This window comes from Coturnix japonica, chromosome 2 (assembly GCF_054131305.1).
Source record: "Coturnix japonica strain WE chromosome 2, WE-NBRP24, whole genome shotgun sequence".
In the NCBI taxonomy this organism is placed as follows: Eukaryota; Metazoa; Chordata; class Aves; order Galliformes; family Phasianidae; genus Coturnix; species Coturnix japonica.
This window is the reverse complement of record NC_140664.1, coordinates 124,659,294-124,684,137: the sequence shown is the minus strand read 5'-3', so window position 1 is coordinate 124,684,137 and position 24,844 is coordinate 124,659,294. Positions and strand designations below refer to the sequence as shown.

The 24,844-nt window shown below is 37.6% G+C and overlaps 1 protein-coding gene across 3 annotated transcripts in view; it reads right to left on the bottom strand.

The window, feature by feature from the left end:
- Nucleotides 1-24,844, bottom strand: part of MYO3A (myosin IIIA) — a 95,223-nt gene that overhangs the window by 27,779 nt on the left and 42,600 nt on the right. For all 3 annotated transcript variants that reach the window (XM_015853320.3, XM_085538751.1, XM_085538752.1), the window contains 11 exons: nt 16,485-16,584; nt 15,354-15,470; nt 14,134-14,238; nt 13,966-14,049; nt 12,827-13,029; nt 11,690-11,788; nt 11,478-11,592; nt 7,951-8,077; nt 7,194-7,404; nt 5,360-5,507; nt 834-987 (listed from right to left, as the gene is read on the bottom strand). In XM_015853320.3, the coding sequence (XP_015708806.2) occupies nt 834-987; nt 5,360-5,507; nt 7,194-7,404; nt 7,951-8,077; nt 11,478-11,592; nt 11,690-11,788; nt 12,827-13,029; nt 13,966-14,049; nt 14,134-14,238; nt 15,354-15,470; nt 16,485-16,584 (1,463 nt within the window). The remainder of the gene's footprint in view (nt 1-833; nt 988-5,359; nt 5,508-7,193; nt 7,405-7,950; nt 8,078-11,477; nt 11,593-11,689; nt 11,789-12,826; nt 13,030-13,965; nt 14,050-14,133; nt 14,239-15,353; nt 15,471-16,484; nt 16,585-24,844) is intronic.

Here is a 24,844-nt window from a genome sequence, read left to right as displayed (position 1 = left end):
AAGTCATTTGTATTTCCAAGCTTTTGATCTTCGTGTGTGAAACAGTGTGTCAAACCTACCACACTGGGAAACTGTGAGGAAACATTTACCAGTTGGTTGGGGGGCTCTGTACTGGAGAATATAGAGCATTAGAAAAACAATGAACTCACATAAATGCTTATTATGGATATTGTTACTGGGTTCTGTGTTCAGGTGTTGGTTAAAACTCTCATCTGACACTGCACATTCAAAAATCAATAATGCACTTATCAGCTCAGAAACCTCACTGAAATGCTGAAAAGAACTGCAAGCACCCAGTATTGCTGAAGTATTCAGGATCCGAATCACAACAAATTCAGACGTTCTAATTTTAATTTCTGGAATAAATGAAATAGGAAACATAATTTTCAGAAAGGCACCAATGCAAGGTTCGCAGCCTTTACCCTTAAGGAATACTAACATGTTCAGATATGGTTCATGTTAAATTCCAGAACATTTTGGAATTCTGAATATAACTCAGCTTTGAAAACAGTGTTCTTGGCATATGAACCTGGAGGCTTAAATCAGTTTGACCTTTATCTTTTAAGCGCTGTAACTTGAAAAAATCCTGAAGGCAGAAGAATTTAAAACCTTTTAAATTAGCAACTTAGGTTCATTTGCACTCCTGATGTTTCTTCTGCCAACTTCAAAGATGTATCCAACCTCGCATGCATGCCTCACTAAAATATACTTTGACACTGGAATGTGGGCTCACTGAAAACAACAGCTAGCACAGATACCCTGAATTAGATGAAGCAAACAAAAACGTAACAGGGAGATATGCTGCAAAGTTACAAAACAAACCATATGCTTACCTACAAGTGTCTGATCTGTTGCTTGTGGGAATCGACTTTCTTCGTCAAGCAGGGATAATAAGCCCATTGGTTTCTGCAAGAACATATCTAAGAGCGGCCTGTTGTCCTCATATTCTATAACTCTTGCATCAACACCTTCATAGAGGTACTCATTCTGTAATAAACAGCAGAAGGCACATTATATCTGTCTATACAGAACAACTTCAGAAAATAATTCGTGACCTGTCAATTGTAGGATACTAAAACTACATGAAAAAGGTATGCTGAGATGGTAAAGACATCAAGGGATGTGTCACACTGCCAAGCTACAGATTTGAATTTGCTGCTGGATATTTAAGTGATTCCTATGGCATTTTTTGAAAAAGTGAGTGGAGATCAGAGATGCCTCAACTGCTTGATTCCCATCTTCAGACATCTGGAAAACCTCTCATGTCAGGAAGTGTGGTAGTATAGTGGACACATTTTCTAAACATTACATAAATAAATTGTCTCATGCTGACCTCTACTTTTTTTTTTTTTGTTCCTTTTAAGAAATGATGGAAAAGTATTAAGAATTATTAAAAAAACGATAAAACATCTCATTCTTTTTTCTTTGCTGAAGACTATGGATATCCTTAGCTTTCCACAAGACTGAGAATAACAAAATAACAAAAGCTGTATCCACAGGGTGCTGCAATGATTTTTTTTCCTCAAAAATTATTTAATTTATAGCTGGCCAATACAAGAATGACCTTCTTTAATCCTTCAGCATGGTAGAGGACAGGCATAGATTTATCAAGAGAAAGATGCTCTAGAGACTGCCACCCCTCCATTATTTTTGTCTGCATTACATATTGCAGAGTATAAGGGAGCACAGTGCTACCAGGTATATACCAGTGCTGCCTTCAGACCCATGCATACTGCTCCATACACTATGAAACACATAATTAAGCCTTTTGAGCTACTCTAAAAATAATTTCCCTTCCAAATAATAGGACTTTATCTAAGTGTTATGTTAATTTATGATGTAATGTCACAGTTGGGCTACCCTGAATTCATTGTAAATTGAGTGTCATAAGCATGAATGATGGCTAATATTAATGAGTTCAAAGACCTCTAGCCCCAAAACCTTTCCTTATGTGTCATTCACTTGAGTCTGAATGACAGTCAGGGGTGAGTGAAGAAAGCACCACAGTGAGGATTTCAAATAAGAATTAACTGCCATATACAACAGAAAATCACAAATTATTAGACATCGTACTCCTAAGCAAGAGAGAAAATGTAAAGCGACAAAAAGAATCACTGACACAGTCTTGGAAATATTGACCAAAATAAATTTACCTGCCAATCCATTTGAAAGAAAAGACAATATACAACTAAGCTTTTCTACTATCCAGCTCAGGACACTCTTTACTGCAAGGATAGGTTACGATGGGATCTATACACCCATGTTCAGGTGTTAGGAGTAAGGAGTAAGATTCTCTTCTGAAGTCTCACATGGGCTATGTCTCTCAGGCACATAATACTAACTTCATCTTCATCTGCCCTGGAGCAGTGGACAGGTGGAGATTTGCTTTTCATTTTAACCAATGACCTGAGTAGCAGGAGAAGACAGGACAGTAATAAATGTATCACTGATACAGGCATGAAGTTAATTACATATGTGTATGAGCTAGTGGCAGGAAAGGAATGACTCTGTGTTATCTCCCAAAGATTACACCAGGGTAGGGGCAGCTTAACCAAGGGCTACAGCTGTACTGGCACACAGCTGTTACGCTCACGAAACCAGCTATTACTGCTCAGGGTTACCAAGACTACTTTTACCAAGGGGGAAAAGGGAAGATATTGTGGAAGGTATTGCTTTGGATGAATCTATCAGAAAAGTGTTTCGGTGATGCTCAGACATCCTCAAAGAAGATCTCAGAGACAACACATCTGACAATTAACTTTTCCCTACTTGAAATGTTTGTGAAAGAGGCTTGTTAAGAGAGCTGATAGAAAAGGAACTCTGTAATAGCCATTTTGCTTCACCATAATAACAATGTCTGCTCCCCCTCCCTGCACTGCCAACACAAAGTGTCTGACCTTCAAAGCATTTGGTGTATACGATCCCTCAGTGTTTAGTGCTTGTATCTTAAAAACTGAATGGGATGTCAGTGCTGACAGCTTCTGTAGTGCTACTGTCTGCCCAGTAGGATATGGAGCAAGTTCACTTCATCACTTCCCATGAGCTCCTGGAGGATGGCTGATAACCAAGCCTTCTAGGCACTGGTGTGATAGACGGCTTGGAATAAAGAGATACGATATTACATTGCCTTATGCAATTGCTGGTCCTCAACCATATTATTATGATACAAACAGCAAGGAGAAAAGCTTCCATGATGTACATCATGAAATTGTAATTAAATAGATCTTATTTGAATTAATAAGCTGAATCAGCTACAGGACGTTGTAATCTCTCATGGTATTTTATAACTAGAAGGCTCCTTAAAATATCAGCTGCTCATTGAAATTCTAAAGCATAATCCACTAGACAGTACTCCTATAGATGGGATGTCAGAAGAAATGACTGAGTTGCACTTACACTTTGGCTCCAATCTCATCTCAGTATTTTATGGCGTCTCTTCTGTGATCAAAACCAGGTATTATTACCTTGTGTAGTCTGGTTTAATTTACCAACAAAAGAATTATTAAATGCATTAGGAAATTATCTTCATCCTTAATAAAAATGTAATGTCATTTTTTTTTCTGAGAATGTGGCATGATGATGCTTTGGTTTAAACGGCAACACCAGGGAGTTATTAAAGATGAACATTTCCACCTTAGAGTAGAAGACCAATTTGTTACACATATGCAAAATAAACATTGCATACTTATAAAATGCAAAAAGTAGTATCCTTCTATGTGGCAATAAGTTGACCACTTTCCAAAATATTGAAGGTATTTCACTGTTGACTTTTTATGGAAGGATCACAAATGAGAAGGAAATGGGAAAGCTGTTTTACTGGACAAAGTTACCTGCAGAACATGGAGCTAGTAAAGAATTATCTCACATCAGTGAGTTATCTTACATGTGAGAGAAGCACCTTGAGGGACAGGGCAGGCAACATAATGAAAAAGGAGGAATTACTTTTGGAGCAACTCTCGTATATACCCATAAGATGGAAAAGAATATTAAAAACTAGTAAAATCACATTAGGGGTACTACAGTGACAATAAACATAACAGAAAACATCCAATAGAAAGGATTTCTCAATACTGTGCAATTGTCTTCATAAATGACATTCCTGTAGAAAATTTTCAGCATCACTTGGTGCAAAAACAAAGGAGAAACAGGAGTTATTATAAGTGTGAAGAAAAAAATCTTTGGAAAACTGGAGGCAATTCATCCTTACACCCTACCCAGGCTTCTCTTATTTCTGCAACAAGGCTAACAAAAAATGACATGGGAGCAGTAAGGCCAATTTTTCTTATGTTAATGGGAGTGGTACAATCCATTGTATTTTGGTCGTTGTTTTGTGTGGGTCACTTATGTCACTCCAGTAAATATTATATAAGACATTACAACATCATTCATTCATTCATTTCGGGCAATTTCAATGAGGGTGCTGGTTCCTAGAAGGCTGGGGGTGATTGCTCTCTGTAATTTATACAAGAGCATCTTTGAATGGCAATGAGGATCTTCAGAGAGGCTTCCTGGGGAACTTCCCGAATAACGCTTAGGATCTTTGACCACATCCTAACATACCATTCCTATCACTTCTGAGGCTCTATTTTTAGGAGGTTGCACCTCCAAGGAAAGCAAAGCTGTTATCAGTTTTCAGATTCAGGTACAGCAAAGTAACCAGTGACAAAACTGAATATATCTACTTCCTGTGAAATTATTTTTTCCCCAGACATGTAATTTCTTCAAAAAACAATACTGAATAATGATTTAAGGATGAGTCTCATGAAACAGTTTGTAAAGTTGAAATGATCTTTCTCTGGGGATTTTTAGTCCTCTTTAATTTCACAAACTTTTATAATTCCATTTCTATTCTCCGTTTCACATAAAATTATTTTGATTAAATCCATCATTATTTAGCTTAGATGAGCTGGTTCCTGAACAAGAACAAATTATGATCAAGATTTCCATTTTTTTTTATTTATGGAATTTTAGTGTTCATTAAGCTTATTAGCAAGTTATTATGAACACTGCACTTCAATAATTACTTTACCACTCATTTATTTTATTTCTTTTTCACTGTAGAACCATACATTACATCACTCACATTATTCCTCAGGAAAACAACACTGCATTTGAACTAGAATGATTATCACTGTGTTATGTTGCTTAGATACTGTACATTTCAAGTTTAATGTACTCGATGTAGGCATTTTACTTGCAAATTGCAATCCAACAGTTCTTCATATAATACATACTCTGAAAACATTTGTTAGGATCTGCAATTTACAGTCTCCTATGGAGAAGAAACAATGTCATTTCTTGAGACAAGCATTTATATGCTCAGCAATACTAAAGCTTAATCACAAAATTCAACACATACCTGTTCCCAGGCAAAGACGTGTTGATTGAAGTAGAACTGAATCTGTTCGTTGGCAATGTTGATACAGAGTTGTTCAAAAGAATTCTTCTTGAAATTCTCAAAGCCAAAGATATCAAGAATTCCAATGTTCAAACCATCATCACTTCCACTGCAAAGAGTAATTATTTGACATTGACTATCTTCGTAATTGTTTTGTGAAAGCAATAAGCTGTATCTGCACAGCAAATATGAACGAAATGGACATTACTAAATCAGATTTTTCTTAAAAAAAAAAAAAAATTTTTATTTGAAATACAATAAATGCATATAAATTCAAAGATGTCTCTATCTGCAAACCAGATACTCTGGATCACATAATGTCCAATTCCATCGTTAAATGTATAGATGACTTAAAATTTGATTAATATGTACTAGTTAATAATCTATTGTAAAAAGCTGATGGTACAGAAACAACATGAGGTTCTTTTTGTTCCTCTTGTAAGCAAACAGGCCTTAGATATTCTTTCTTCTTAGTACTTATTCACAACACTTAAAACTTCTTATTTTAACAGGAAAGTCTAAAGAATGAATAGCTAGATCTTCTATGCATCTAAATAACTACTTCTGGTTTTGAGCATTTGAACCTTTTTGTGAAGTCCATCTCATAGACTGAACTGTTTCCCCATGGAAGGACCACACATGAAACTTTTCTTCTGACTAATCCTTATCTTTTTTTTTTTTTTTTTTTTTTTTTTGGCTATTTACAAAATAAGTCAGAAGTGCCAAATGGAAGTTCTTGCTGTGTTTTCTTCTCAGACTGCTTTGGTAGCTGTGTCTTTGGAGTGAATGCATGTGTGTGGTGCCTCTGCATGCATCTGGCACTGGGGCAGCTGGGCTGGGCTGGCTCTGGCTCTCATCTTTGCTAGCTCTGCAGCACAACGTGCCAAGCCTCTGTGTTATGGACTGCAAGGCCAAGTTTGGGTAAAACGTAACAAATTCACTTTCTGTTTTCAGTAACTGGCTCCTCTGGCACAGCTCTGCACCAGCAGGGTCAACCCAAGCAGGGTGCCCAGGCCCATGTCCATGCAGCATTAGGAGATCCCCAACAAGGAGACCTCACAGCCTCTCTGGTCCCTGTGCCAGTGCTCCATCACTTCTACAGGCGGGCATCTTTTTTTATTATTTCCTGTCCCTACAAGTGCATTAAGTTTGACACATTTTAGGATTGCAGCCTTGACTTTCATTTGATGTTTCAAAAATACAAAATTCAGAAAAATCCAGATTTGCAAAGCTATTTGTTATTGATATTCTATTTCAAGTTCATGCTTCATCACTCATATTCCCAGACAGTGAGAGCCCTGACCTATAGGATCTACAATGCAAGATGAATTATTTCTTCTTTAATTAATTAGCAAAATGTATTAAAACTTCATTCCCAGGATCTTTCTCATCTATCTGTTTAAAATGTCTCCCTGCAAGGACAGGGTGGGCATTAACCACAGAAAATGGCTTTGGAAACTACCCTGATATATATATATATATTTGTGTGCATATAAAAGCAGTAACCGCAATATGTGGTTACCTGGGCACACATAAGGGCAGAATTTGACCTATACAGTCAACAGTATAAAGGAAAAAATAATTTCAGTAGTTACACATAATCTACAAATTATTAAATGAGTAAAGGATAAACAGAAAAGCAGCAGATGTTGTGCTATCTGTATCTGCTGTATTGCCACTGCATGACATAAATAGTATAAAAAACATCTTTTAACATGAGAACACTAAACACTTCAATGTAGACCATACTCCTTCCATAGAAGATCTCACTGTATTCTGGAATAGTGTATTTTACCTTAAATGTTTGTCAGGTTTGAGAAGAGTGTTGATGCGATTGACTATCCAGCTGAACAGGCGCCCATAGAGAGCCTTGGCCATTGCATCTCTGACATCAGTGGCTTTTTCCACAGTGTTGGGACGAATAATTGTTTCTCCTCGAGTCACTACGCAGTGAGAGGTGAGGGCCTCTTGCAGCTCATCTGCCTGAATACACAGCAAGGATGCACCTGGAAGGTAAGATCACAACTCAGAGGCAGGTTTGTGAAGAAAAATCACTTTTGCAATCAAGGCTGAAAGTCTAACATACTACAAAAGAGTGGCCCAGTCAAAGTCTTAAACTAAACCCTGCAAGTCGGAGCGTTCATACAGACCAATGGTCAGTACCTATTTCAGTCATCAGCCCTTCTACCTTCCACTGTATTACAGAATCCTAGAATGGCTTGGGTCAGAAGGGACCTCAAAGACCATATGGTTTGAACATCCCTGCCATGAGCAGGGTTTTCAGCCACTGAATGAGGCACTAGATCAGGCTGCCCAAGATCCCATCCAGCCTAGCCTTGAACACCTCCAGGGATGGAGCATCTATACCTTCTATGGTCTACCTGTTCCAGCACCTCATCGCCCTGCCAGTGAAAAAAAATCCCTATTAATCTAATTCCAACATTTAATTCTTGCAAATTTTCCATGTGAACACATTGATAACTTTTCGCAATAAAAGACATTTGGTACTAAAATGATTAAGGAAAACAATTTCAAAGCAAGAAAAAACTCACAATTCTCAAGGGCTACTGGGTTGGAAATGTTGCTCTTGTCAATCATGTGTTCAGATACCACTGCAGAAAATTCAATGTTGCCCACATTTAGAATGGCAGCCAGAACACTGTATACACTTCCAAGTTCCTGGAAAGTATATATAGAAGAAAAGAGGTAACACTTAGTAGCCTGACAGGCTTGTCACCTTGGTGCATGTGATGGGCATTCTCCTGTATTCTTTCCTAAGCCCTGAACACTTTCTCTCATTGTCTGCCCCAGGACTACTTCTTTTAGGAAAAGTTTCCCCAGCAATTATTCCCTGTTCTGTACACACAGAGAGAATAAATAGGATTATTATTTCCACCCTTCACTGTGTCTGAAGACTCAACCTTGTCTAAAGATGCAATACCTCCATCAGCAAAAGTATTTTAAAAAAATCTTCATTTAAGTTTCTTGGATTACAGAAACAAAGTACTTCAATAATAATAGGTCCACAACCGCTCCATCAGTGCCATCAGGAAAAGAGCTTCAATGGGAGAAGAGTGAGAACTCACATCTTCAGTTTAGCAGAGAACTCTTCAAAATGTCACCAAGGAACTGAATACTCGCCTCAGTACTTTTAAACTGTACTTAAACATATTTAAACATGGATAGATTTCAAATGTTTTAGTCAGTTCTGAATAGAGATTCTGCCTTGAAATAAGGCTAATGTTAGTTTGGATAGCAAAGTGATGCCTACAGAAAATGATTTTAAGTAATTACATGGGACAAATCATATTTGTAATTAATGAAATAGTGTGTTCTTGGCGAATAGATTCTGAACTGCAAATTTTCAGCTGTGAATTTTCACCTGAACTGTGAACATTTTTCAGCATACTCGATGATCTGTATTTTCTACTCAGAAATGCTGAAGTGTTCCTGTAAAACAGACTCAGTTTTAAGCTAGCAATCTGCAATACTATATATTGTGAGACACACAGTAATCGTGCATTTTATAAGGAGCAGTTCTGTAAGTTTTACGGTTGTTTTACAAGAAGCACTTTTATAACTTTCATTAGTATTTTATAATGATGATTTTCATAATTCCACAGCATTTTATTCCTGATATTCAATAGTTTGCTGGTACCACGTCAGGCATCATTTACTCCAATAGAATCCTTAATTGCTCTAGAAGACTCGGTCTTGTTTTCAGCACTTTCAGAGAAGTTAATCTAGCGGTTAATAAATTAATGATTCCAGTGACAGTAAGACAAACTATGTGAGCTCACTAAAAAATTATGCTCAGGATAATTGGTTCACAGTTGTTGTAGGCTTTAAGCAATCATTTTCATTTTAAGCTTTGGGACACACAAAACACAGAAAATGGAGAGCTTAACTCCTGCCATTATGCTGTACAGTATGTATTGTTGTTGACAGTTCTGTTCCCTTTCCCAATGTGTTCTAAATCTGGCTTGATCTGTTTTATACAGCATGATTACTGCTCACCTCAGCCAGTTCTTTCTATTAACTTTGCCCTGTAACTTGGGATGAAACAGTATGATTGTAAGGCTTACTATGAAAGTCTTTGGGGCTGTTAAAAACAAATTTTAAAGAATTAAAGCTTTATTTAGGTCTCAGTTTTAACTGAAGAAGATATTTTATCCAAGGCTCTATGATAATAAAATACGGAATATGTGTATATAGACCTTCCTTAGTACTTCAGGGTGAATGTCAAAGCTTAAGGCTATTTACAAATACATCAATTTAGAAAAGGAACTTGCTTTCTTACTGCATTTTTTTTCCTAACTGAAAAGAAATCATTTCTGTACATACACACTCTGATCTCTGGCTCCTCAAAGAGAGGTCACTCAGAAGGGTTAGGAAGCAGCACGTAAACACAAAACGTACTTATTCACACCTCTACCACCATTTGGAAACAAGTCAAACTCCCTCTCCCTGCTGGCATCCTTCTCTGCCACCTGATGCAGAAATAGAGAAAGCAGTGTCCTCTTGGCAGTTCTGGAGAGACCTACAAGGGGTAGTTACTTGCAGTTTCCTTGTATCCTGTATCAGAGCTTCAACTGAGAAAGACTCCTCTGTTCCTTCTCTCTTTCAAATACAACATCAGACAGGCTACTTCAGCCAATGGAGAATGTAAAACAGGTTATCTTGGGTGGGGCTCATATGTAGCCACAGACTATATATGTTGCTCCACCTACTTCTGAAATTGTGGCAAGTCTACATGCAGATAGTTACACTCAGATTAAGCTCATAGTGGCTCATTGAGGAAACTGAATGAAGATGCACACTAGATCTGCTGAATGCAGCCAGTGATGGTATTATAAATGAATCTTCAATATGTAAGAACGGTCTCTTCTGGATGATCAGGACTATTCTTTCCATCTATCAAAGTGAAAAAAAAGAGTGTGGAATAAAAACAACTTCCTGCTTTACATGGCTTTAATTAGGGCATATCAAGGTTTTTGGTGAGATAAAACTGCTATCTGTGCTGAACTGCATTTCCTCCCAGGCTGCTTCTGGAGTGCTGAAAGTAAAAGGTGTGAAAAGATGTGTGATATTATTATGTGCAGTTGTGAATAAGCACACAGAAGAGAAAGAGACTGTGAACTCTGCTGTTACTGCGGCTTAATGTAAAAGGAGTATGGAGGAACAGAATGGACATTCTGCCACCTACTCAGATACATGAAGGGAAATTACATTTTGAAATTAACAGAGTAGTTTTCTGAGAAAAACTTCTTGTAACATGATTTTGATAAGCAGACTAAAACATGCATCCATTCTGCAGCATTTGTTCTATATTTCACAGGTATCATATGGGCTGTAAACCTGCTATCATTTGTGATTGATGAAGTCGGTGGTAAACTATAGCCATGGTGCACAGCTTCTAAAATGAGAGAACAAGGGTGCAGGATGGGGTTTACTTCCCTTGTGTCATATTTTATAAGTACACAAGCCTGGTTTTCTCTGCAATTACATGAAAAACAGCCTGGTGAGAAGGATTTAATGGCCAGTAGAGCAGTGGTATGAGATGATAAAGGAAGAATGGGTTCAGTTAACGTTCAGTGATCAGATCCGCTCTAAAGGAATGTAAAAACTTCACTCAACTTTGTCCCTGGAGTTGTGAAAATTTATTGAGTTCATCAAAACCCAGATAAACTCAATGAATTTTTAGAACTCTCACCATGGACATCATCTTAAAACAGAGATGAAGCTCATATTCACAGCCCCAAAATTATAGACTAATAAACAGTTACAACATTTTCTATGCATTTAATTTGCAAAAGCCTTTTTTCCCCAATCACTCAGCTGTGCTGTGTTCACGGACATCAAAGTCTTGTTGACTAACATCATTTTATTACTTTACCTACGCATTAAAAACATTAAAAATTTAAATGTAGCAATATAACAATAAGTTGACCACGTAATATCATAAAAAACTACTGCTAGAGGAAGAAGATAACAAGGGTGATTATTTCAATTCTTTATTCATGTTTTCCCTCATCAAAGTAGCCATTAAAATTCATTAAAAAGGGTTATCAGCACTCACCTCCAGTGTAAAACCTATGACTTTGAAGCACTGTTCAATTAATTCAAACTGCGACTTATAAAAGCTATTGTTCATAAAGTCCTGCACTATTCTGAAATGATCATTTTGCAGATATCTGGAAGAGTTGACAGAGTTAGAATTTAAATGAGGTTAGGAATTCAACACCATCACATTTCTAAGGAATCGATTTTAGAAAAAATAAACAGTATTACCTGGGAGGTCTGTATTCTGGTAATTTGTAATGTGCCAGTTTTTTCTTTTCTGCAAGACCAGCATAAATATAATAAAAAATATGGAAATTTTTCTCTCCTCTGAAACAACAGAAGAAATCAAGTCGTTTAGAAGTGTATCTATTTTACGTTTACTGATGACATGCACGCTATAATTAAACGCTATTAGGCTAACAAACAAGGCTCAAGTGAATTGACAGACAGCAAAGAGAACACAGCTCTGCACCAACAGCTTCAGGAGCCTTTGGGAATTAATACTTGGAGCATTAACCTCCTACAGTTCCTCTCAGGCTAACCAGTTCAGCAGCATTTTCCTGTGAATTCAGATCTCTGAACACCTACCCGAAGAACATTTGAGGCACCTAAATGGTTTGCTGACTTCCCGTCTCAGCATGTGGCAAAATGTAAATACCAACTGATGGTGACAGGAATAAAAACACATTAAGTTATAAAAAAGGTGGTATTTTAGGGAAAAAGCTAATTTTATCTTGAAAAAGTACTTTCTGTGATTATGTTCAACTCAGGAATGAAAAAAGCTTTTCATAAAACTGCATCTAACTTTAAATTGTTAATAAAAAAATTGCCAGTGAGAATCAGAAATCATTTATACCACAAATGCACAACGGGCAACAAGGTCATACAGAACTACAGAAAGAATAAAAATTAGAAAAGACCAGTAAGCAGAAAAATTTTAAACAATGACAAGATTCCTCGTCTTAAGCACTGTTAAATCAAGGCCATATAATAAACAGAATACTAAAAGTTTGCTTCAAAGTAAAATTTCAGTTTCTCCATAATTTCCCCAAAGAACCATTAGGAAGCTTTTAATTCTTTAGACATTCCAATATAATTTTTATATATTACATATGAACCTTCGTGGGATTTGTTTAAGCAAACATGGAGGCAATGAAAGAAAAAATGGGAGTAGTTTTCAATTATCTGACAGAACTATAAACTGTTCACATATCACCTTATGTAAAAACCCACATCACAACACAACCACACAAAACCCTCATGGTACTCTTTACTCTTCCTTCTGTTTTGTCCTGAGATAATTTCCATTATTGTAAGCCTCCTCCGTAAACCTCAAATGAGGTAAAGAATTATTTTTACACTTACACTGCCTGGTGGACAACTCTGGATTTTTCAAGGAGATACTCTGAAATCTGAGCTCCTACTACAGTGCCACCACAAGTAAATTTCATTTCCAAGTATTTTCCAAATCTGCTGGAGTTATCATTGATGATAGTGCCTGCATTTCCAAATGCTTCTACAAGGTTATTCACCTGGAGGATTTTCTCCTGTAGAGTCCTGTTATTCGCCTACATATGAGAAAGACAGTGCTTGAAATTAGCAGTAATCATTCAGATACATTCCTTAAGCACTTCTTTCCTATTCCAGTTTGCATTGTGTAGTGTGAATTTTGTGTACATCAAAATGTTGCATTCAGGCCTAACAAAAGGAAGACTGAAGGAAGTCGTCCCCCCCCCCTTCTTTTTTCCTACATCAGTTAGTGAACCCAGTGTAATACAACCCTTCCACATAGGTTTCACATTATCTCAATGGGGCTGCTTCAATGCTTTGAGTTGGGTGTAAGCTTCTGAACAGAAATGAACAAATGGGTGTTATTTATTCAGCCACTCATCTAATCTTGCTGCTTTGTTACAGTTAATGAACAGATCGAACCATATCTGTAACAAGGTAAAGCACATCTCACACCTTGACTCATTAGTGTGCATGACAACAGGAGCAAAGGTGTTGTGGCACAGGCTGGCAATTACAGATTGTATGAATAGGGGTGTTGGACCCTGTCCTCTTCATTTTCACTCCAATTGCAACTGCATGAATGAGATGAAAGCCATCTCACACAAAACCACCTGAGTACACTCCTTCATTTAAACATGTAGGCATAGTTTCACTGAAGGAGTTCTTCATTGGAGAAAGGAATGTAAGATTTCAGAGAGAAAAGGATTTCACCTTGTATGGACAAAAGCTGTCTTTGAGTTTTTACCAACCACACTGATAATTAATTTTCCTCATCAGATGCACAGGTCTCTGCCCTCCTGTGGATCTCAAAGAAACATGGCCCTGCAGGCTCAAGAAAGCATAAAAATGCAACGGAATGAATAAAGGCCTTACATCTCAAATAGAGTGTGCCACGGCTCATATACATGTAGTCTTTCATACAATGGACTTTCACAAACTGACACATACTTGGATGTCCGCTATGTTATATGTATTTCCCCACTGAATCATACCTTGCCCAGGACAGTGAGCTGCTGAACTAGAAGATGGGCACTTTGTGTCTTGCCAGCTCCACTTTCCCCAGAAATAACGATGCACTGCAGAGAACAAGATCATAAGTCTGAGCTCATTACATATCTCTCAGCCTAGTAAAAGGTATGAACAGATCACCTCATCTTTACCTGATCAGAGTTGTATGTCACCATGGACTGATAACCAATGTCAGCAACAGCAAAAATATGAGGAGGGTTGGCAGTCCGTTTGGCTCCAATATACAGTTTGGAATGCTAAGTGTAAGGAAAATGAAAACATTATCTATGTCCCCTTAATGACTTTTTTCACTTATCTTTCATTGTCAAATTAGTGTACATCATCCTTCTGAGCAGCATTGCTGCTTCTGAGCGAGCAGTTACTGCACTCACTATACCATGAATCTGCATTTAGTAATATAAGAACTGCTAAAAAAGATAAAGAACAAGTTTGCATGCTTTCAGCTTTAGGCGATTAAAATTGAATTATCAGAATAAATACAATGTTACCAAATATAAGCACCTTATTTAAATTAGAATGAAATTACACTTTACATCCTCTTGCTTTTTCTGCATGATATTGATATTTAAACTAAAGATCTTTTCTTTACCTGCAGTAACTAATAATTAATAGTGGCAAATTATGTATGTCCCAAAATTTATTATTTGTTCCCTTTGTATAGTGGAGGGCCAAATTCACAAAAGTTAAAATTTTACTTAATAGCTTTGCGAACTGTTGGATCAATTAAATAGTTATGGTTTCCACAGCTCCCTTGGGACAAAATGTCCCCAGTTCCTACCTCCACCATTCACCCTGGTACAGAAGTTCTCCACAGGAAATGCAGGAGGAGGAATGTTCCCTCCTACCAAAAGGAATAAGATTCAGACAAATTAATGTACGTATCTGTACAAATACTACTTCTGAATTAAATGCTCATAGTAGTGGTGGTCTAGTCAACAAATCTCATGAATTTTAGCGCAATTTATCTCAACCCAGAATGAATGCTGAAAGTCATTAGAACAGTGACCTCAAAATCCTTTTTCTATCTATTGATTAAAATAGGTGACTTGCTCAGATATAGCCATCTGCTCTTAAGACAACATATCAGACATGTTCTACACTGTAGATATACCTGAGAGTTTTGTTTTTTTTTAGTTTCTCATTTCTGTGTTGAAATTCAACACAGTCGGGATGTGCATCAATGTGAAACAAAAAGGACTCTGTATTGGTAATTCTTTTTTTTTTTTTTTTTTTTTTTTTCCAGAGTGAACTGAAATAAATTTCAAGAACAGTTTTTGTTTATACTTAACATGAACCGTCATTTTATTGGAAATAAGTGCTAGCAGAAAAGAATCAAACTAAACTTTCAAACCTGTGAAGAATAAATATCTATGTTCCGAAATGGATTGACAGCAATGAGAATGTCCCCAACATATGTGTAGATCTGATCCTTGGCATAACTTTTCTGCAACTGCTCTGTTACTGTATTCTGATGGATGAAAAATAAAAGAACATTGTCTCACTGAGAGAAAAAAAGGATTTTAGGAAAACAGACAAAATATGAATATAGTTCCAATGAGTAAAGAGGAGAGAAAAGGAAGGCTATAATGGCCAGGAATACACATTATCTTGATCAAAGATAAGTAATGCTTTCAAACACCCTGGCATTCATAATTGCTTGTGTCCCAACTCCCTTTGTAGAAGGTACACTTACCAATCCCCAAGAGGCTGTAGAAAAATTAGTTAATAAATATTGCGTTAGTCTCTACCAGTTTATTTATGTACAGCCTGGAAGAGGAAGAATGACAGTTTGTTTACAACCACTGATGGCCTCTATCACCTGTAAATAATGTTTGGTGGCCTGTTTCTTCTTCCTATTTTTGAACCTTAAGGTATAAACACAGCATATTTATCTCCATTTTATGCATGCTTCCTGAGCTTGCGATAGACTCACTTTTGATCTTTGACAAACCAGTGGAGTTCCTATCAATAACTCTGCCAACAGTTCAACAGAATGCTCATTTCAACAGCTGAGGACAAAGCTTCAGCTGACATAAATTGATTCCAAGGCATCTCTGAACTAAAGAAAATCAGTGATAACCCAGCCTAGGAATAGTATGGTAGACTAGTTTAGGACAACTTTAGATGTACAAGCAAGAGATGAGAATGTGCTTGTGCTTGGACTCAAATTAGTTTCAAGCTAACATGTTATTAAAAATCAGCTATTAAGCTGGAATAAAACCCAGTGATATACATCCAATTATACAAATGGTGTTACTATATTGCTCAAATGGAGGTTTTAACTGCAGGTGTTTCAGCATACAGTTGGAACTATTCAGGGAACAGAAAAACTCATCTAAAATTGTTTGGCATAAAGTGAAATGCTATTGTACACTTACACAATGGAAGTGTTCTAATATATACAAGCTTGAAAATCAACAGCATGACACTGTGTTTTAACATCCAATTACATCTCCTCAAGAAATCATGAGAAAGTTCTTACCTCATCCAGTACCTCCAAGGTTGCTAAATCATCTACATCTTCTTGGTTTGAAACTAGTGACTTACTATAGTTCCCCTTCTTTGTATGAATACGTTCAAATCTAGGAAAGACAGAATGAAAGTTCTTGATGTAAGGAAACAGACTATATCTTGCAGCTGTAACCATCTTGACAGCAGTTCAGCCAAAATATCACATATTTTTATTGTTCTGAATTAAAATACAGAATGTTTGAACAACAGAACAGGAAATTTTTTATTATTTTTTTTTAATACTGACAGAGCATTCAGGATGGTAACACTTCTAGCTTAGTAATTATGGTCCTCCAAGCCTGGCTGAGCTGGTCTGACTGCTGAGCAAAATGCTACAGAACTACTGGAGTATGTGCAATAGATCCTAATCCGTAAGAATGTATACTTTAAAGGAAAAAAATAAGAGTAAATTAGAAACACATTTTAAAAGTTTAAATGCTTTTTTATTAGGATTAAATTTCAGTAAAGCTTATCTTAAAATGCATTGTGGTTTAACCCTGCAGTTGGCTCAGCACCACATTGTCATTTGCTCACTCCCTCACTTCCCAGTGGGGTGGAGAAGAGAATCAAAGAAAAACAAAGTACAACTTGTGTGTTGAGCCAAATCTGTTTACTAAGACAGAGAAAAGAAAATCGATAACAATTATAATGTATATGTATATATATACATATAACAAGTGATGCATAAGGAATTGCTCGTCACCCCCATACTGATGCCCATCTTGCCCCTGAGCAACAGAAGAGCGAAGAATACCCAACCCCTTTAGAACTCCTTCCACAAGATGTCATATGGCATGGAATATCCCTTTGGCCAGTTTTAGTCAGCTGTCCTAATTCTGTTCCCTCTCAGCTTCTTAGCCCTTTGCTGAGAATGGCCTTGGCTTTACACAACTATGCTTAGCAGCAACTATAAACATCAGTGTGTTAACACTGTTTTTCTCCTAAAACCAAAATATAGCACCATACTCTAAAGAAAAGAGTCCCAGCTGAAATTAAGACAATAATTGAAATAATCTCTCTAAATCAAGTGAAAAAAGTGTTATGCTGCCTTACTGAAATTAGCAAGAAAATTTCTACCCCAAATTGCATTCATCTCTATCCAAGAAAAAAATACAGTGCTAAACACAGTGAAAATAATGGAAAATGCAGTTTATAATTTACATTAATGACATTTGCTTTAGGATATGGGGGAAAACTGGGGAAAGAAACTGGGTAAGGAACAGCAGAGTTCATAAACCATATCAAATCAAGCTGAGATGCACAATATGGTACAAACACAAAAGACTACTAAGTAAATTGAATCTCCTGATAAGACTGCACGCCTCTTGGTACTGTTGAACAGACACTTTATTAAACTGAGACAGCAGAAAAAACCCTGAAACACAATCATTTTTTATCTTGATTCCATACAAGATCAAGGAAATCCTGTAATTTTGACATTTGGACATACAGCGTGCATAAAAGCAGACAGGATTTTTCTACTCAAGGCCTTCAACATACAATGAAGAGTAGAGAAGAGAAAAAGGCAGCTACATCACTGTGGAAAGCTGATGGGGCAAGCTAAAAATCTTCAGAGCTCACTCAGTAAGATTTACTGCAGAGGTCAAGACCTGTATCCACTCCACAAACACCCCCTGCTTCCTGGGTACTGACTCAGTTCAGGCAGGCTGGGTGCCAAGGGGGATGCAGAGGTACAGAGCTGGGCAGGCACCCATTTGGCTTTATTTGTCACTTGCCAGCCTGAAAATGCGCACAAAAAACAAGCAGGTGATGCCTTCCCACACGGAATGCAATCCTGCAGGCATGAGTGCACTTCATCCAGCACTTCTATTTCTCTCATCTCTAGTGGTCATTCTCTGAGAGTGATACAGAGCCTGTCCTCACCCAGGTGCCAGCAACAGAGCAGCTTCTCCCTCCCTCAGGCATGAGCCAGTCACCACTAAAGCTTTTCCACTGCCTGTAAGCACAAAGGCAGTAGTTTCCTACTCCCTGCAGATGGTGAATTTTGCAACCTTAATATCAAAGCACAAGCATGTAAGGATTCACTGCAGGAGGCAGTACAGCTTTGTGGTCTTTGTTCCAACAATGAACCCATAAACAGGCTGTAATTCTGCATTTATTTAAGTACCTTGATGCAGAAAACACACGGAATACAAACAAGCAGCACCAAGGGACAGACCTGATATAAAGTAATTAAACATCCTCCAGAAAGGATCTTCTCCTTCCTTTGGAACACACTTGTGCCCCAAGAGCTATCTTGATAGTACAGAATCCTTGCAAGAACTCTGTGAGACAATTCTTGGGTTGATGTATCTCCGGTTACATCTAAAAGTCTGTGTTAATATTAAGACTTAAATTTACTCTTTAGCCATGAACACTCTGCCGCTATTTGATTTTTCCATTTACCAGCTAAAGACATTGCTGCATTTGAAGCCAGAGGTGTAGGCAGACTCATACCCCCTCAAGAGAAACCTCTCCCCTTCATAAACCCATGCTTCTATTTATACCTCCATCCTTTTAACAGCTGCAGTATAAAATTTAAGTCTGGACAGTTGAAGGAATTTGTCCTTTGTTCCCACACAATGGTCATTTTATGTCCAAAGAATGCATCTAATATCGGTACAACTTTGACAAAGACCTATCAAAATACACATGAGGGAAAGATGCAGGAGCTGCAGTACTGCATCAAGCTTTACCAGACTGTTATTTTTCACTGCCAAAGAAAGATCCAAACTTAGGCTTCCTGGTGGAACTGCTACGTACTGAGAATGGGGAGATGTTACTGAGTGTCGGTAAGAGTGGTATTTCCCAAGATTTGTTTCAATGAGCATTTTTAATGAAATCAGGAAGTTAACAGAGAATGCTCCAGCTATGGAGACTTCTTTCTTTCTTTCTTTTTTTTTTTTTCTTTTTTTTTTTTTTTCTCTCTTTTAAGGAAACAACCTTTATTTATGCCAGAGAAGTTTAATTACATAAAATTGATTCTCTTCTAATCCTCTTCAGCTGACGTTATGAGAACAGTAGTGCTTGTTAAAACAGATTATATTCTTCACTCTCAGAGTGCAGCAGCAGAGCAGATTTGCAGAACACAATATTTTTCTGCTTTGCTGTCAAAGGGCACAGACCCCTCAAGGGCAGATCTAAACAGCAACCACTTTAGTGCTGTTGACATCTATGCTGAAGTTTCATTACTATCATGCACATCATAGACATTGTGAACCAAAATAACCAATTTTCTCTCTTCTTATCAGAATTCATTTGTTGGAGACATTAGATCTCACAGCCACGCTTGGCAAGCAATTGAAGTAGCTAAAGGCCAGAAACATTAACCTACTACGGACAAGAAAATGAGTCAAAGCAGCATTGTTTCTGTGTCTTCTCCTTCACCTTCACCCATCCTTGTCTTTCAAGATTCAGTTAAATCAAAGTGAGGGAACTGCAGCTTTTTCTTCTTCACGTTGTCAGAATGTATTTAAAAGTTTTCAGATAGATCCAAAAATACCCTGAAAAGGGAAGTGTGACTCATGATGCCCTGCTGAACTCTCTGCCAAATCCTCTGCAGTTTTCTGTAACACAAAGGTAGGAACAGCTGTATACGTTCCAGCTGTTAAAAATATCATTAAAAGTGACAAACAGAAAAGAAGCAACACAGACAAATCTGTCATTAATGGTGATTCTGCTTCTCTGAAGGCTGCACTGAGCAAAAAAATATATAAATTCATTTGTCTGCAACAGACGCACACTTAAATAAAACTACAGCCATACGTCTATGCAAAATTTGAACTTGGATTTAGAATCATGTACTGATAGATTCTGGCTGTATGTGCACAGTGTTTCACAGACAAACCTGTGCGCAAAACCTGCTCCCTCTGAGTCAAAGTGATTGCACATCACCAGCTCCACTCAGGGAGCTGAGCTCAAGCTTACGCAACCTTGCTGAGAGCATGGTGCTGCCAGGGCTTTTCATTCAGAGGTGGCCCACCTCCAGAAGCTGGGTCATGTGTTGCTCTGTACAAGGTTTGCCAAAGTTTGGGCTGTTTTACCATACTCTGCAAATATGTAGATTACTGGCCCTTCATAATAGGCTCAAGAAAAGTCTATATCCCTTATTCAGGGAAAATATGTTTTATTAACTGACCAAATAGAATATCTCATAAAGTACTGTTTTGGACTGGTTCCTTATTGCCCTCATGAGTTTTGCCCATGCTCTACATGCAGAGTGAGAAGACAAAGTGGAAGCTCCAAAAGTGAGCAGTGCCTGGTGGGTGAGGTATCCCTTCAGCAGGAATAAGAAGCAGACTGATAAGACTGTTGAAGAGCATTACTCCCAAGAAGTCTTGAATGCAGGAGAAACAAATTTCTCCTGCTTTGCATCAGGAGTTAAACTATACTTCATTCAAGAATTATTGCTGTCCATTGTATTGCATGAAAGGAGATCTGAACTGCATTTCTATTCTGCTGTGGAGATGGGTACTACTCAGAAGCATATAGAGCAGGCCTGTGTAGCCAGAAACTCTTACTGCCTGAGTTTGTAACATAATTATGCTATATATTGCACCCTCAGGAACAGTGCAGGAATACACAGACCCCACTGGTACGACAAAACCTATAACAAACTACAGGAATGAAAGAAGTGGCTTGAAGTGGTCCAGAATTAGTCTACAAGTCATAAACGTCAGGTTTAATCCCTACTCTGTTACAGGTTTCATTTGGACACCTTTACCCAATCAGTACTGGACTCTGAGTGGGCTGTGTTACTCAGCTCCTCTTAATTCTTTCCTCAAGCTGGAGTGATGATCTGATTCCCACTGCAAGCTGCCCTCAGAGTTTAGCTTGCAGGGTTGTTATCAGCTGCTCCAACTGGCAGGATGAGTCAGGGAAAGAGAGAGAGAAGCCCCAGGAAGTAAATGACACAAGTATGGGAAGTCACTCAGGGACAGTCATGGAAGGAAATTATATGGTACTCTCTGCTCTGAATAGTGGTGAATAAATTGGCATCACCCTTTGAGCATCTCCCTGAAGTTCCAGAAGAGTTAAACAGACAAGCTACATAGCTCGTTGAATTGCAGTGCTATCCCTACGTAGTTAGCTCAGCAGGGCAAACACTTAGCACTTAGCAGAGCAATTCAGCTCATGCAAAAGCCCTTGCTCATCACTCTGCAATAGAACTAATCTCTTTCCCACATTTATTTAGAGGACATATAAGTCTTTTAACTTGGGGAGCAGAGTTGGTTGCTGAAATCTAGGTGCACTGAATATCCCTCACATACTCTGCTCATTCTGGAATGAGTCATAATTCCCAGGAAATACACGTTGTACTAATCACTGCTCATTTCTGCAGAGATTATTGTAAAAGCAGTCAAGAATAAGACAGCCAAACAACTCAAGATGAAAGTATTGCAAGCCTGACAGTCAGGTGTAAATGCGACAGTTCTGAAGGCCATTTCAAAGACAGCTATTTCTGTTGCAAAGTAAAACTCTTTACAATGCAGGGCTTTTTCCCCTCATTCAGCCTGGTGAGAAGTGTATTTTTAGAACAGTTCTTTGGTATATGCTGCAGCACTCACTTCTAATCATTATTTTGATCAGTAATTATAAATTTTAATGGCAATGTGACAACCAAGAAAGAGTGACTCAAAGATTGGCTAAAATCAAGGGGAAACATAAGGAGCGCCTGAAGATGATCAGGCTCAGATTAACTTGCTTCTTCTCCATCATAGGATCTGTCTTACTTTCTGTGGTGTGTTTCCTTCACCAGGTGCTTGGAAAGGATGTTGCACAGCTCTCTAAAACCAGTTTTCTCTTTGCTGGACTAGCAGCAATAATAACAGGAAAGTTCAGACAGCCTGGTGAAATGCCCTTATGCCTTGGTGGCTGGTCAACATTAGAAAATATCTCAGAAACAATAATGGTAGAGAGAGTTGCTATTGGGTGGCTCCACCTTTAGTCTACAGATCACAAACCCTTTCTGAACAGGTATGGTATGGAAACACTACACCTTATGATACGTTCTCCTGCAAAAATAAACTCACTGAGGATGTGACAGAACACAACACTTTATTTCTGAACTATTACAACTACACATTCAGCAAGCAACATTTGTATTTAAAGACTTTAAAAAAGTAAAACAAACAAAAAGAAAAACAAAATATTTTTGTATAATCTTTTCACCGTTCAACAGAAGAAAAAAACAGCATTCTATGTCAACATCCTTTATATGCCTCAAATTCTATCTTTTTTATAAAATGAAATGATGTACATACTACAATTGCAGCTTTTCTTGCTTACACAGAGATAACAATAGATACAGGATGTATAAGATAGGTATTCTTACTGTCTTTGGGAAGTGGCTTATCTTTTCTATGTGAAGACTGCTCCAAAAGTAATGACTCTTATTATGTTGGCCCGTGACATCAAAGTTGGATACTAGTGGTATGTAGTAGATGTTGAACCAGCAGAGGGACACAAAACGGTGTCTGACATGGAAGTGCATATGAAGCAAAGTTGTGGGAATTAATTCCTCCATGAGGAAAAAACTGCACCCATTGGCACTCATTGACTCTTTCTGAATGTTTATGGAGAACAAACAGTGGATGTGAACACAGCAAGGCAGTGGGTGGCGCATTTCAGCAGTGGTAACAGTGGCATGAAAGACAAGCCACATTCCAGATGGTCACGCACAGCTGTCACACCATGAAATGAAGTGTTTCAATCAGCTCATCCAAGTGGATCAAGAGACTACAACCAGGGAACTGTATGCAAAGCTGAATGTCAGCTTCACTGCATAAGAATGGATAGTGGCAACATTAGAATATCGCAAAGTTTGCACCAGGTGGGTCCCATAAATGAACACACAAGAACAGAAAGAATGGAAGTTTGTCAGTACCTATTAAATGAATACAAGACTGAAAGTGACAGTTTTCTGGATTGCATCATTACCAGTGATGAGATGTGGTGTCACCACTATGTGCCAGAATCAAAATGGCAGTCCATGAAGTGGAAACATGAATTCCCTGTTGAAGAAAATGTTCAAGACACAGCCCTCAGCAGGTAAAGTGATTTGCACTGTCTTTTGGGATAGGAAAGGGGTGATCTTTCTGGATTTCCTGGAACCTGGACAAACCACCAACTCTGACCACTACACTGCAATGCTGACTAAGCTGAAGGCTCAGACATTCAGTCATATCAGAAAAAAAGACAACCTTTCTCCTTCAACACACTAATGCCAGGCCAATATTGAGCTTAAATACTGTGGAGCACAATGCCACTCTTGGCTGAACTTTCCTATTTCCACCCACCGCACAAGCAAATTGAGACATTTTCTTTACGTCTGCATTGTATAGGAAAAGTAAACTCATGTCATTTGCATTATAAAGCAATTACATTAAAAAAATAAATAAAGAATTTTGGAAAACAGAAGGACTTTCTAGAAAACTTTTAAGTTACATTAAATTGAGAAAATACTTACAATATGGAACTGATTTAGAAGCTTTATTTTCAAAAAGGATTTAGGCATTGAAAGAACCACAAGTTTCATCAAGATGTAAGTCCATATTGTTTAGAAATTTTGATTGTTTTTTACACAATTATCCTGGGTTTTACATTTTTGATATATTTTTAAGTCCAGAGTATCAGCCATATGCTCAGCACTGACATCTAAGGAGCTTATTGCAATTCCAGAGTCTTTCTGGATTAAGTCAATCTCTGTAAGTGCCATACAGAGCATACAAATTCAGTGTAAGTCTTAAATTTAGCCATGTGAATAGGTGTTCATAGAAATGCCAGAACAGAGAAACTGCTACTCATTCTACATCCAATTCTGGAGAATCCAAGAAAACTTGAAAAAAAAAAAAAAAAAAAGAAATATTCGTATTATCCATAAATGACAGTTTATATCCAAAAATTTGCCAGGATCAGAACTAAGGACAGCTATATACGTTGGTACTATAAATATCTGCAAATGTAAACGTGGCACACTTTAATAAGTGTTTTCCATGTAGTTCAAAATGTCTTTTATATTTTGTGTTCCATTTAAAAAGTGCCTATCATCCTTTACCTTGATGCTTAGGAGACACTGCACAAGTAGTACATCAGTACCAATCTTATACTACATTTCACAACTGACACATTACTTCAGTGTAGTGGATTTATTATTTTTTTTAATAAATTGCAGTACTGAACCAAACCATTTTCAGTTGTTTTAAATAAAAGCCATCAAGTGCTTCATGATTTATGCAGAACCAATACTTTTAGATACTAATGGAAGAAATAAAGGGATCTTTTGATAAGACATGAGCTTTTTTATAGAATATTTTTAACTTCACAAACTCT